Below are 12,982 nucleotides of genomic sequence, written 5' to 3'. Positions count from 1 at the left end.
TATTATACCTTATTAAACCTTATTATACCTTTCCGCCTTAGTGGAAATTTGTGAACAGCATGCGTTGACTCACTGCCATCGTCAGTAACAACCAGTTATTAGGTTAAAGGGACAATTACTTTTCCACACAGGGGCAGATAGGAGTTATAGTTTGGACATCATCACTTAAAAACTGCATTTTACATTTACCCATGTTACTTTGTCTAAAATTAAGATTATCTGAAACATTTAAGCTTGACGAATATGCATCGAATTAAGAAACCTAATACACCTAATCATCTGGATCCTCTCAACGCCTCCACAACAAAAGAACTGGTTCAGGGTTCACCACCAGTCAGTTTTAGTTGCTCTTTACAAAATGTTTCATTGAATCAGTCTTCACCTTCAACAGAGTATCAGCCTGGTTTGGTTCATTGTCCAACATCCATCGCAACCCACCAAACAAAATCATAACAATGAGCAGTAAAATAATCGGACTGGCACAAGAACCACTTCACCTTCTCAGCATTTACAACTGAAGGACTAAACAAAAAGGTTTCCAAATAGCTTCAGTCACCACTCACACAGCCAGTTTTGTACCTTCACCAAATATGCACTGATGCTCTTACAATAAGGGTCCCTTAAAGCAGAAGTAAGCGGAATGTTTGTGCTAATATAAGTCTTAAATAGTTGTATCTTCCGACAGCAATCACTTCTATAGAGTGTTTGGTGTGAAACACGGGTCTGTCAGTCACTCTGCTCTGCTCTGAGCCCAGGAGAAAACTTTCCTTGTATCCTACAACCTTTATCCAATGAGGAGAGAGAACGGCATAAAGGGGCGGTCCTCTCTGTGTGTGCAGCCAAGGGATGCGCGTGAATGTGGTGACGTAGGGACGAGGGCGGGGACTGCTAACTCCATCTGCTGACAGGAAGTTAGCCAAAACCACCGGATCGCTTACTTCTGCTTTAATTTATAGGATCCTACAGTATTTATGTGCAGATAAATGTTAAATGTAGCAGTTTACCTCAGTCTATATCTCATTTGTCAGAAAGGTTTCAGAAGCCTGTTTTTTCTATACTCTTTTATTTTTGCCTCTTTTATGCAGTCCAGGCTTTTGAAAAGAGAGTAAACATATTGCTGCTGAATAAATCTTAAAAACTGACTTACATGTGATGTGTATTTTTTGGGGGAAATATGGTCTGTAGACAATCAGAATCATTCAACTGTTTCACTGGTGTTACGTAAAAATGCAGACTAAAAATCGAGAAAATCGGCAATATCGTAGAATCGCAATTTAAATCGAATCGACATTCAAAAAATCGTAGAAGAATCGAATCGGGAGAAAAGCGTATCGTCCCAGCCCTACTGCACATTACACTGTACGTGTGTTCCTTTGGCCATTTCACCCTTTCATATCTGGTCCTAATGATAAATATATGATTGTTTTAATTGTGGAAGTTGTTGAGGTCAGTAGCACATAAGACTGTGATTTATTACTTTAATGTACCTACAGTAGATCCTCATATAGAAACAGCCTCAAAAATAAAAGAGCAGCTCCATAATAACGGACCTGTTGCTCTCATGGAAGTTGGTTTTCTATTTTATTCTTTTCTTTTCTATTCTTGTATCTGAGGCTCAGGCCACATTTATAAATCAGACGTCCACTCGGTGTCCAAACCTCTGACGCCGTCTTTCTTACATCAGTCGACCTCGAGCACAGAGCACACACATCTAACCTCCCTCTGCTGACTGTGTCAACTGTTACGTAACACCTCCGCTCCCACCGAGGCCTCACGTGCACGTGGACACACACATGCACACACACACACACTGAGGCCAACAGATTGTGTCATGTTGTGTTAAACTCTCCCAGTGTGTAACATGGCACAGAGGGACGACACACACACACACACACGGTGGAGAACAACATGTTTGAGAGATGATGGAGTTCGTTCTCTCGTGTGTTTTCCCGGTCTCCCGGTGAACAGGGTTTGGCTGCTGGGGTTTTCACTTTTTAATAGTGACAGTGTTTATTTATCTGCGGTGAAATATTTCACAACGCGGGTCATTCATTTGGTTTCATTTATACGTAGATTAAGATTAAGCCCCCACCGGCTCCTTCAGGAAACATCTGTCTCCTCAGCTGCGTTTGTGTGTTTTTACGTCATTTGTTCATCAGCGATGAGTTATAGTTGCTAACGTTACGACAAAAATGCAAAAAAGTTGTTGTGGAGACAATGTGTTGAATTTGTATTTCCATGGAGAGGCGGGGGCGTTTTCCCACTTAACGGTGAAATTCTTTGCAGCTATAGTGGCCAAAAAAACCTCAATCTCAGTTCCACTTCATCTTCTGTACAGTAACAGAGTTTAGCTGCGGGTCACGCACTCGATCGCCTGTTGTGACAGAAAACAGCAGCTCTTGGTTGGACAGATTCATATTGAAGAAGTTGTCTGAGTTCATAAAGAGAGGTAGAGCTGAGAAAACTCTGTGTCTTCAAAAGCTGAGGGGATCTAAGAGGACGCCCTGAGGAACTCCTGCCTGCAACTTGTGGAATTTATTAAGAAACAGTTCAAATTGCAGCTGCTCCCCAAAGAAAATGTCAGTTAACTGTGTTCATAAAAACAAAAGTTTAAAGAAATAGTTTTATTCATTTTTTCTTTTCTTTTTTTTTTTAAAATTGTCATCTAGTGGCAAAAAAAACCTTGATTCTGGTTCTACTTTATCCTAAGTACAGCCACAGAGTTTAGCTGTGGTTGTGACAGAAAACAGCAGCTCTTGGTTGACAGATTCATTTTAGAGAAGTTGTCTGACTTTATAAAGATGTGCAAAGCTTAGAAATCCCATACAGTTTAAGTGTCTTCAAAAGCTGAGGGGATCTAAGAGGACGCCCTGAGGAACTCCTCCCTGCAACTTGTGAATTTTATTAAGAAACAGTTCAGATTGTAGCTTCTCCCCAAAGAAAATGCCAGTTAACTGTGTTCATAAAAACAAAACTTTAAAGAAATAGTTTTATTCCCTTTTCTTTTTTTCAAAAAATTTTCATCTAGTGGCAAAAAAACCTTGATCCCGGTTCTAATTTATCCCCAGTACAGCCACAAAGTTTAGCTGTGGGTCACGCACTCGATCGCCTGTTGTGACAGAAAACAGCAGCTCTTGGTCGACAGATTCATATTGAAGAAGTTGTCTGAGTTCATAAAGAGAGGCAGAGCTGAGAAAACTCAGAAAGTGAAAGTGTCTTCAAAAGCTCAGGGGATCTAAGATGACGCCCTGAGGAACTCCTGCCTGCAACTTGGGGAATTTATTAAGAAACAGTTCAAATTGCAGCTTCTCCCAAAAAAATGTCAGTTAACTAAAACAAAACTTTTAAAAGAAATTGAAAAATTGTCATCTAGTGGCCAAAAAACCTTGGTTCTACCTCACCCTCAGTACAGCCACAGTGTGTGGGTTGTCCACTCCATCGCTTATTGTGACAGAAAACAGCAGCTCTTGGTTGACAGATTCATTTTAGAGAAGTTGTCTGACTTCATAAAGATATGCAAAGCTTAGAAATCCCATAAAGGGAAAGTGTCTTCAAAAGCTCAGGTGATCTAAGAGGGCGCCCTGAGGAACTCCTCCCTGCAACTTGTGGATTTAATAAAGAAACAGTTCAAATTGTAGGCCTGTGAATATTCTCATTTGCTCTAATGGTAGCTTCTCCCCAAAGAAAATGTCAGTTAACTGTGTTCATAAAAACAAAACTTTAAAGAAATTGTTTTATTCTCCTTTATTTTTGGGAAAAATTGTCATCTAGTGGCCAAAAAACCTTGATCCTGCTTCTACTTTATCCTCAGTACAACCACAGAGTTTAGCTGTGGGTCGTCCACTCCATCGCCCGATTCATTTTAGAGAAGTTGTCTGACTTCATAAAGATATGCAAAGAAAAACTTCAAGTGTCTTCAAAAGCTCAGGGGATCTAAGACGACGCCCTGAGGAACTCCTCCCTGCAACTTGTGGATTTTATTAAGAAACAGTTCAAACTGTGGCTCCCTCCTCCCCAAAAATGTCAGTCAACTCTGTTCATAAAAACAAAACTTTTTTAAAAATAATTTTATTCCCTTTTTTGAAAAATTGTCATCAAACACACAAAGACAAAAAAACACTATTAAAAAATATTCCATCAAGAACATACAACAACAACAAAACTACGGTAACCTGCAGTAACTGTGTTAGTAGAATACAAAGAAGGTCATGGAGGACGATGGAGAGAAGATGGAGGAATTAGACGAAAAGATAAAAACGAATGTGAGAAGAAGGAGGAGAAGTCTGAAACTCTCTTCTTCTTTAAACGCAGTAGGTGTGGCCCTGCTTGGTTTTTCAAAGAGTTCATGATTGGCTGAAAAACACTGAGAGCCAGCTCAAGATTGGTTGGTTGGTTTGTTGGTTGTTTGGTTTAGTCGGTTGCTCAGTCAGTCGGTGGGGTCAAGGGTCGATCTCCTCGGGGACGATGGTGAGCATGACGTCCTCGTTGCCTCGCCTCACCACCGTCCGCAGCGACGCGTCCCGCTTGATGGCGGCGCTGACGTCGCTGGCCGAGGTCACCGGTTCGTTGTTGATGCTGATGATGACGTCGCTCTCCTGCAGGCCGGCTCTGAGGGGCGGAGAGAGAGACGAGTGACGGTTAATGGAAGACCTCATGAAATGAAAACTGCTTTTTCCACATGTTAATTCTTCATTCATCTGTTGATTTTTGCCAAATTCAAGTCAGATAGTATTTTTACATTAAAACCGATGTTTTTTCTCTTCCTGTAAAACGATTTCAGACGTTCGATGACTCATCCTGCACTCAAGGGCGTTCCTAAATTTTGTGTCCAATTAAAATAGTCTCTTGAATTTTTACATCTCTCCCCTGAAATATAAATCCTGTGTTAACGCTAATGAGCCTGCACATCTACCCTGGTAGCATCACTGCTACCCATGGTCCTCCATGCAAACAGTTTGAGCCTAAAGCTAAAGGTAGCAGCCTTTGTCTTTAAAAGGGATAGTTCAACATTTTTGGCAAATTGGCCCATTGCCATTTAATCCCTATAGTCATAGCAGTAGGTTCGTTACCTTTAATTGTCGGTGCAAGCTGTTTTTAGAACGGCGGAGCAGAGCCGTGAGCTGCTCAGAGCTACGCTACAGAGGCTCATTATGGGATTTCTTGGTTTCCCTCATCAAACTCATCAAATACACAATCCAACAACTCCACAACGCTCTGGTGGACAAGTTGTGACCTGCATTCACCACACTATGAGATAATAACACAACGTTACCACACAGAGTTGTTTTAGAAGGAAATTCATGCAAAACCACTGGTGCGCGTTGCCTTCAGGGACAGTTTTTCATTAATAGTCTCTGTATTTCCCTCTAAAACAACTCTGTCTGGTAACGTTGTGTTATTATCTCATAGCGTGGTGAATGTGCAGCTCACAACTTGTCCACCAGAGCGTTGTGGAGTTGTTGGATTGTGTATTTGATGAGGGAAACGTAGCGTAGCTCTGAGCAGCTCACGGCTCTGCTCCGCCGTTCTAAAAATAGCTTGCACCGACAATTAAAGGTAACGAACCTACTGCTATGACTATAGGGATTATGGCAATGGGCCAATTTGCCAAAATGTTGAACTGTCCCTTTCTGTTATCTACTGGTCCTCCATCTTTATGGACTTTTTATGTTAATTGTTGTATTGTTTTGGGGACTACGGATGTAATTTAGCACATGTGCTAAATCCGGTGTATTTACTGTGGGTACTCTAGCACTCACTATCCATTAATATGCATTGTCCTGACTAAATAAACAAATAAAGTGGTCAGGTCATGAATGTTTCCTGTCAGCTCAGGACTTGAACCTCTCATGGTCTCCTGTTTCACTCTCTGAGGTGATGCATTCAATGACCAGCAGGACTGTGAGGCAGCGTGCCCTCCCTCTGGGCAGTCTGGGTAGGAAACACTCTGAGACTCTGCCTCCGCCGGTGCCAACGTTGGCGCAAAAACAGCAGCTTTAATACCTGAGGTGAACTTTCCACATCCTGCAGCCTGAAGTTCAGATCTAATAAACGTCTCTTCAGCGAGATCAGACGCTCGACCTGAGTCCGGCCTGTGTTGCTCATAAACCCACCAGACAACAGGAAAACAGACTCGACCTTCTGTTTTCTCAGGTGGAAACGCTGCGGGTCGCTTTCAACAGGTTTTTTTTCTTCATGTGGACGCCTCAAAACTTTCCGAGGAATAAAAAAAAAATAAAAAATGATATTCTGCCAGAGTGAGTTTACACACTGCAAAAACTCAAAATCTTTCCAAGAATATTTGTCTTATTTCTTGTCAAAATGTCTCAATTTTAGTCAAAACTAATCTCTTTCCACTTAAAATAAGACTCATCACCTAAAATTTTTTCTTGTTTTTAGATCATTTTCAATTGTTTCAAACTAATTTTCAATTGAAATAAGTAGAAAAATCTGCCAGTGAAAGCAAGTTTTATGTGCTTGTAATAAGAAAGAAAAACTACCATAGCTCCACTATCAGATTTTTCTACTTATAACAAGCTACTTTTTAATGTGATGAGTCTGATTTTAAGTGGAAAGAGAATGAGATACGTTTTGACTAGAAATAAGACAAATATTCTTGGTAAGATTTTGAGTTTTTGCAGTGCAAGCAAATCCCCATGTGACAAGCTTCATTACCGAGTGTGAGAAATCTGCCACTTTGCATGAAACTCAACCACATTTCTCGTCATGATTAATGCAAACCTACGACGAGTCCTCCTCCAGAGATGAGGTGTTTTTGGAGCTTGTTTGTTTTGACAGTGCAACAACAACGCAACACAAGAGAGACACTCACGCCTCCGCTGGAGTTCGGCTGATGACCTCAATGACGTACGCCCCCGAGGTGACGTCCGGGAAGTCTGACTGCCGCTCCTTCAGCTCCTTCGCCAGCCTGAGGGGAGACAAAGAGCCAAAACATGAAGCTTTAAGTGCAGCAGGACACCAGTCTGATGCTAACTGGTCCTGATCGGGACTAACTCTCTATTTCATCACGCAAAAAAACATCGTCGTTGTGTGGTCGAATAGAAACCGTCGTCTCCTGAGATCTGAGGGTTGGACGCTGAAAAACATTACAGCGATGACCACACTGCAAAAACTCAAAATCTTTCCAAGAATATTTGTCCTATTTCTTGTCAAAATGTCTAATTTCTAGTCAAAACTAATCTCTTTCCACTTAAAATAAGACTCATCACCTAAAAATGAACTTGTTTTTAGATCATTTTCACTTGTTTCAAACTAATCTTCACTTGAAATAAGTAGAAAAATCTGCCAGTGAAAGCAAGTTTTTTGTGCTTCTTCAAAGAAAGAAAAACTTGCTCCACTATCAGATTTTTCTACTTATTTCAAGTGAAAATCTGCTTGAAAGAAGTAAAAGTGACTAAAAACCAACTGCTTTTAATGTGATGAGTCTCATTTTAAGTATAATGAGATTTGTTTTGACTAGAAATTAGAGATTTTGACTAGAAATAAGACAAATATTCTTGGTAAGATTTTGAGTTTTTGCAGTGCAGAGCTGTCAATCACCAAGTTATAACCTGGAACATGTGAAGAAATGTCGTCTTTTCTGTTTCTTCTCTTGTGGTTGAACTGTTTTTCATCAGAAACTTTGACATGACAACTCTTTTTGAACCTTTGTAGAAATTAATCTGAGCAAATATACAATATTATTCACCAAAAACACTCAGTAACTCGTTCCTCTAACAACTGAGAAATAAAAAAAACTGACTCTCCAAGATGTAAAAATAAATCCATATTCATCAGGTAAATGATTTCTTTGGTACTTATTACTCTTACTTGAATACATTTCCAAGACAAATATTTTTTACTTTTACTCTAGTTAATTTCTAGGAAGGCTGAAAAGTACTCGTTACTTTCAGGTCTTTTTCTAAAATCCTATTGGACACAAGCTGTGTTTGTCAAAGAAGGAAACCCTAACCCCTAAAAGCAGCACATCAGTGCAGCTGCTTTCAAAGAGTTCATTCTCACTAACAAGAGTTAAAAGCTCCTTACATTCATTTAGAAACAATTAGAGTCATTCATCAATGTGAAAAATAAGAAATGTACTCTTAGGCTACTCTTACTGCACCTATCACCCAGTTTAGAGCAGCAACATCCTGAGAAACAACATGTACAATCTAAGAAGTTGTGCAACGCTTCAACTTTATGAGCTTTTCATAAATTGTGTTGTTTTGGTGTTTTTTTCGAGGCGTTTCCCGACTGCGACTCACAGAGTGGGTGCGACTCTGACCTGTAGGCGACGGACGCTTCGCATTCCTGCTCAAACTGGTCATTTGGCAGCAGGTGTCTGAGGCTGAGCTCACTGCTGCGATACGATCACCACCCATGTGAAGTATGAGAGCGGTGAGGATTGAGAAAGTCCCGTCTCGGGGACCTGGGGAGGCCAACGCTGCTGCTGCTTTATCATCACATCTACATATACAGCCTCTGAGCTGCTCCCAGATCAGTTACCGGCCCTATCTCCTGCTGTTTCTGTGAATGTCAACATTAAAGGTATAATGTGTAGGAATTACCCCCATATCTGAACGTGTTCTTGATGTTGCATTCAGGTGAAATCGGGCAGACGTCAGACAGACAACAGACGCTGCATGTAACAGGATAAACAAGCGTCTATGTAAACAAGTGGTCCACCAGCACGAGGCAAAACAATACACTGCAAAAACTCAACATCTTACCAAGAATATTTGTCTTATTTCTAGTCAAAATTTAATTTCTAGTCAAAACAAATCTCATTCTACTTAAAATAAGACTCATCACATTAAAAGCAGCTTGTTTTTAGACACTTTTTACTTTTTTCAAGCATATTTTTACTTGAAATAAGTAGAAAAATCTGATAGTGGAGCAAGTTTTTCTTTCTTTGAACAAGCACAAAAAACTTGCTTTCACTGGCAGATTTTTCTACTTATTTCAAGTGAAAATTTGTTTGAAACAAGTGAAAATGATCTAAAAACAAGTTAATTTTTAGGTGATGAGTCTTATTTTGAGTGAAAAGAGATTAGTTTAGTCTAGAAATTAGACATTTTGACAAGAAATAAGACAAATATTCTTGGAAAGATTTTGAGCTTTTGCAGTGTACAGGCGTGACAACATGTTGTCATGGTGATGTCGTATTGTTTTACCGTCTTTCTCTGGTGCAGTAAAATGACATCCGGTTGGTTTGCCGCCGACGGCCGTCTGCCTGACTGCACCTGAATGCAACACCAGTGCCTCCGTCCTTCCTCACACTACACAGTGGTGACAGTTTTAACAGGCCGTTTCCGTGGTTACCTACGGTCACGATGCAACATGGCCACCTCGGTTCGGTGCGTCGCCCACTTATGTATTTGTAACTACTTGTAACAACTCATTCTAAGGAACCAGAAAGCTTTCATTTGTATGCAGCTGTGATTCACCTTCAGTGAAATACGTATTTATGAAAGACAGGTTTGATTTTTGCTATAAAAAAAAAGCCAAATAAGTTACACACTGGGACTTTAAACGTCTGAAACAGGAACTTACGTGGCAGTGAGACTCATCATCCGGACACCGATGTATTTTTTCTTCTGGGAAGTTTTACCTGCAGGACAAAATGAAACACGATGATGATGGATTAGATGATTTTGAATATTTTCCTTCCTCTTTTTACCTTAGATTTGTATTTATCAAAACAGATGCTGTCAATTCAAATTAATGTAATGACAGTTCAGACTGAATGTTATAAAGCACCGGTCTGAGGACGCTCAGTCTCTGTTCTGGTTCTGCCTCTGCTCATGCTCATGTACAGGTAAAGTGGAAACCTCCAGACTCTAATGGCTGAGTGATAATCCACACCAATAAAAACACACATGCTTTTAATAGAATTTTTTTGGCTCAGTGGGAGAAAGTGGATTTACTGCTCTGCTCTGTAATGGACTGTTATACTAGCTGCTGCAGCACGACACCATTTACTGCCGTCACTCCCCTACTGTAACTGTAACTGTACCGACCGGTTTAGGTTAGTTGGTGTTTTCTCCTCTCATGCAAGTTCATGTTAATGTCAGCATGTATTTCTGCTGCTTGTACTGCACTAATAATGTTATTATATACAAACAATTACCTACACTGCAAAAACTCAAAATCTTTCAAAGAATTTTTGTCTTCTTTCTTGTCAAAATGTCTCATTTCTAGTCAAAACTAATCTCTTTCCTCTTAAAATAAGACTCATCACCTAAAAATGAACTTGTTTTTAGATCATTTTCACTTGTTTTAAACTAATTTTCAATTGAAATAAGTAGAAAAATCTGCCAGTGAAAGCAAGTTTTTTGTGCTTGTAATAAGAAAGAAAAACGTGCTCCACTATCAGGTTTTTCTACTTACTTAAAGTGGAAAATCTGCTTGAAAGAAGTAAAAAGTGTCTAAAAACAAGCTGCTTTTTAATGTGATGAGTCTTATTTTAAGTAGAATTAGATTTATTTTGACTAGAAATGACATTTTGACTAGAAATAAGACAAATATTCTTGGTAAGATTTTGAATTTTTGCAGTGTAGTCCAACTGAACAAAGTGTTTCTTGGTTTTCTTGAAAAATTACAATATTGTAAAAGTGATAGACGCCATCTAAGACCTTCATCGCTCTCTGTCCTCCTCCTCCTCCTCGTCCTCCTCACTCTCTGTCTCTGTCTCTGTCTCTGTAAACCTGATAACTTCTGCAGGAACAGAGGGTGAAGCTGCTGCTGCTGCTGCTGCTGCTGCTGCTGCTGCGAACCTTTGGTCTGTCGGTCGTGTGACTCTGCCAGGAACTCTCTGATCTTATCGGACGGGATGGCGAAGGAGATTCCTGCTGTGACCTTCAGTGTGTTGATGCCAATCACTTCTCCATCCTGTACAACACACACACACACACACACACACACACATGCATCTGTTAATTTGCCATCATTCTTCAGATTCCCCACAGTAAAAGTCAAATTTCCACATGAAGCTTGTTAAACGTGTTTCTGACGCCACATTGTTCTTCGTTTGGCTGAAAACAACATAATCACAGTCAGCTGTGGCCGCGCCGCGCTCGCCAAGCGTTACCTCAGCTCTTTATTTACCTTTCCTAATAAGGACTTTATGAGCTTTGCTGTTTTGTTTATATGCGATTACGTATATCTGTGTTTTCGCAACATATGGACGAGGTCCCAGTCCGGAGAGGCCGAAGCTTCTGATAGAGACTTTATGTAACAATTAAATCATCTTGAATCTCGGGGCGATGGCGACTTTATTGTTTCTTACACAACGTTAAACTTCAGCTGCTCAAACAAAAGATGAAAAAAAAATACGGTAAATTTATAAATAATATGGTTGTCCTCCACTCACCAGGTTGACTAGTGGTCCTCCTGAGTTGCCGTACTGCAAGAAACAAACAAGAAAACACAGAAGGTAAGAGCAAAAGAAAAGAACAAAATCTTTCCAAGAATATTTGTCTTATTTCTTGTCAAAATGTCTAAATTTTAGTCAAAACTAATCTCTTTCCACTTAAAATAAGACTCATCACCTAAAAATTAACTTGTTTTTAGATAATTTTCACTTGTTTCAAACTAATTTTCAATTGAAATAAGTAGAAAAATCTGCCAGTGAAAGCAAGTTTTTTGTGCTTTTGTGTAATAAGGAAGAAAAACTTGCTCCACTATCAGATTTTTCTACTTATTTAAAGTGGAAAATTAGCTTGAAAAAAGTAAAAGGTGTCTAAAAACAAATACTTTTTAATGTGATGAGTCTTATTTTAAGTAGAATTTGATTTATTTTGACTAGAAATAAGACAAACATTCTTGGTAAGATGAATTTTTGCAGTGAAATGATGAAGACTGACACTTAGTCTGATCTGAGGAATTCCTGAAGTGAACTTTGACTCACTGACTCGATCAGTTCAGATTTATCCTTCATGTCGCTTCAGGCTTTTAGTTTTACTTTAATATCGAGCCAGTGATCATAAAACAGAGGAATCAGTGGATCTGACACTGAACAACCTCGTCATGCATCAAACGTCTACAAACCAAACACACACACATGGTCGCCACACTGCAAAAACTCATATCTTACCAAGAATATTTGTCTTATTTCTAGTCAAAATTTAATTTCTAGTCAAAACAAATCTCATTCTACTTAAAATAAGACTCATCACATAAAAAGTAGCTTGTTTTTAGACACTTTTTACTTCTTTCAAGCATATTTTTACTTGAAATAAGTAGAAAAATCTGATAGTGGAGCAAGTTTTTCTTTCTTATTACAAGCACAAAAAACTTGCTTTGACTGGCAGATTTTTCTACTTATTTCAAGTGAAAATTAGTTTGAAACAAGTGAAAATGATCTAAAAACAAGTTCATTTTTAGGTGATGAGTCTTATTTTGAGTGAAAAGAGATTAGTTTAGATTAGAAATGAGACATTTTGACAAGAAATAAGACAAATATTCTTGGAAAGATTTTGAGCTTTTGCAGTGCATGAGCACACGCTTCACGTCACGTTGGGTTTGGGTTTTCTCCACTCACGTTGATGATGGCGTCCGTCTGGATGTAGTCCATGTCGGAGTTGCGGAGGCCCAGCTCCTTGCCGCCCCGCTGGGTGGTGCTGACGATGCCGGTGGTGACGGTGTTCTGCAGCGAGAACGGGCTGCCGATGGCGACCACGAACTCACCGGGCCGCAGGCTGGCCGAGCGGCCCAGCAGCAGCACCGGCAGCTTCATCTGCAGGAGGAGGAGGAGGAGGAGAGACATGGATGAAGAGGAGATGTAGGATCACAAAGTTAAAAATTGAATAGATAAAGTTTTAAAGGAGACATATTCTGCCCCTTTTCCACGAGTTAAAAAAGTTCCCAGGTGTCTTAAAGGGGACATATTATTTAAATATCACTTTTTGAAGGCTCTTTAACATATATCTGGGTGTTTGTTTTGCCTTAAAGCCCCAAAATGTGAGAATTGACAAAAAAATCT

General features: G+C 39.7%; 1 protein-coding gene across 1 annotated transcript in view; it reads right to left on the bottom strand.

The window, feature by feature from the left end:
• Positions 1–4,081: 4,081 nt before the first annotated feature.
• Positions 4,082–12,982, bottom strand: part of LOC311003123 (serine protease HTRA1B-like) — a gene marked incomplete at its 5' end in the record, with an annotated part of 28,867 nt that continues 19,966 nt past the window's right edge. The window contains 6 exons of the mRNA XM_083994808.1: positions 4,082–4,608; positions 6,833–6,928; positions 9,553–9,610; positions 10,635–10,890; positions 11,372–11,404; positions 12,542–12,736. Coding sequence (XP_083850934.1) covers positions 4,440–4,608; positions 6,833–6,928; positions 9,553–9,610; positions 10,635–10,890; positions 11,372–11,404; positions 12,542–12,736 — 807 coding nt within the window. The 3' untranslated portion in view covers positions 4,082–4,439. The remainder of the gene's footprint in view (positions 4,609–6,832; positions 6,929–9,552; positions 9,611–10,634; positions 10,891–11,371; positions 11,405–12,541; positions 12,737–12,982) is intronic.

The sequence above is a fragment of the Trachurus trachurus genome (genome assembly GCF_905171665.1).
Source record: "Trachurus trachurus genome assembly, chromosome: 19".
NCBI lineage: Eukaryota > Metazoa > Chordata > Actinopteri > Carangiformes > Carangidae > Trachurus > Trachurus trachurus.
Note: the sequence above shows the minus strand (reverse complement) of the source record. Positions and strands in the feature narration are given on the sequence as shown.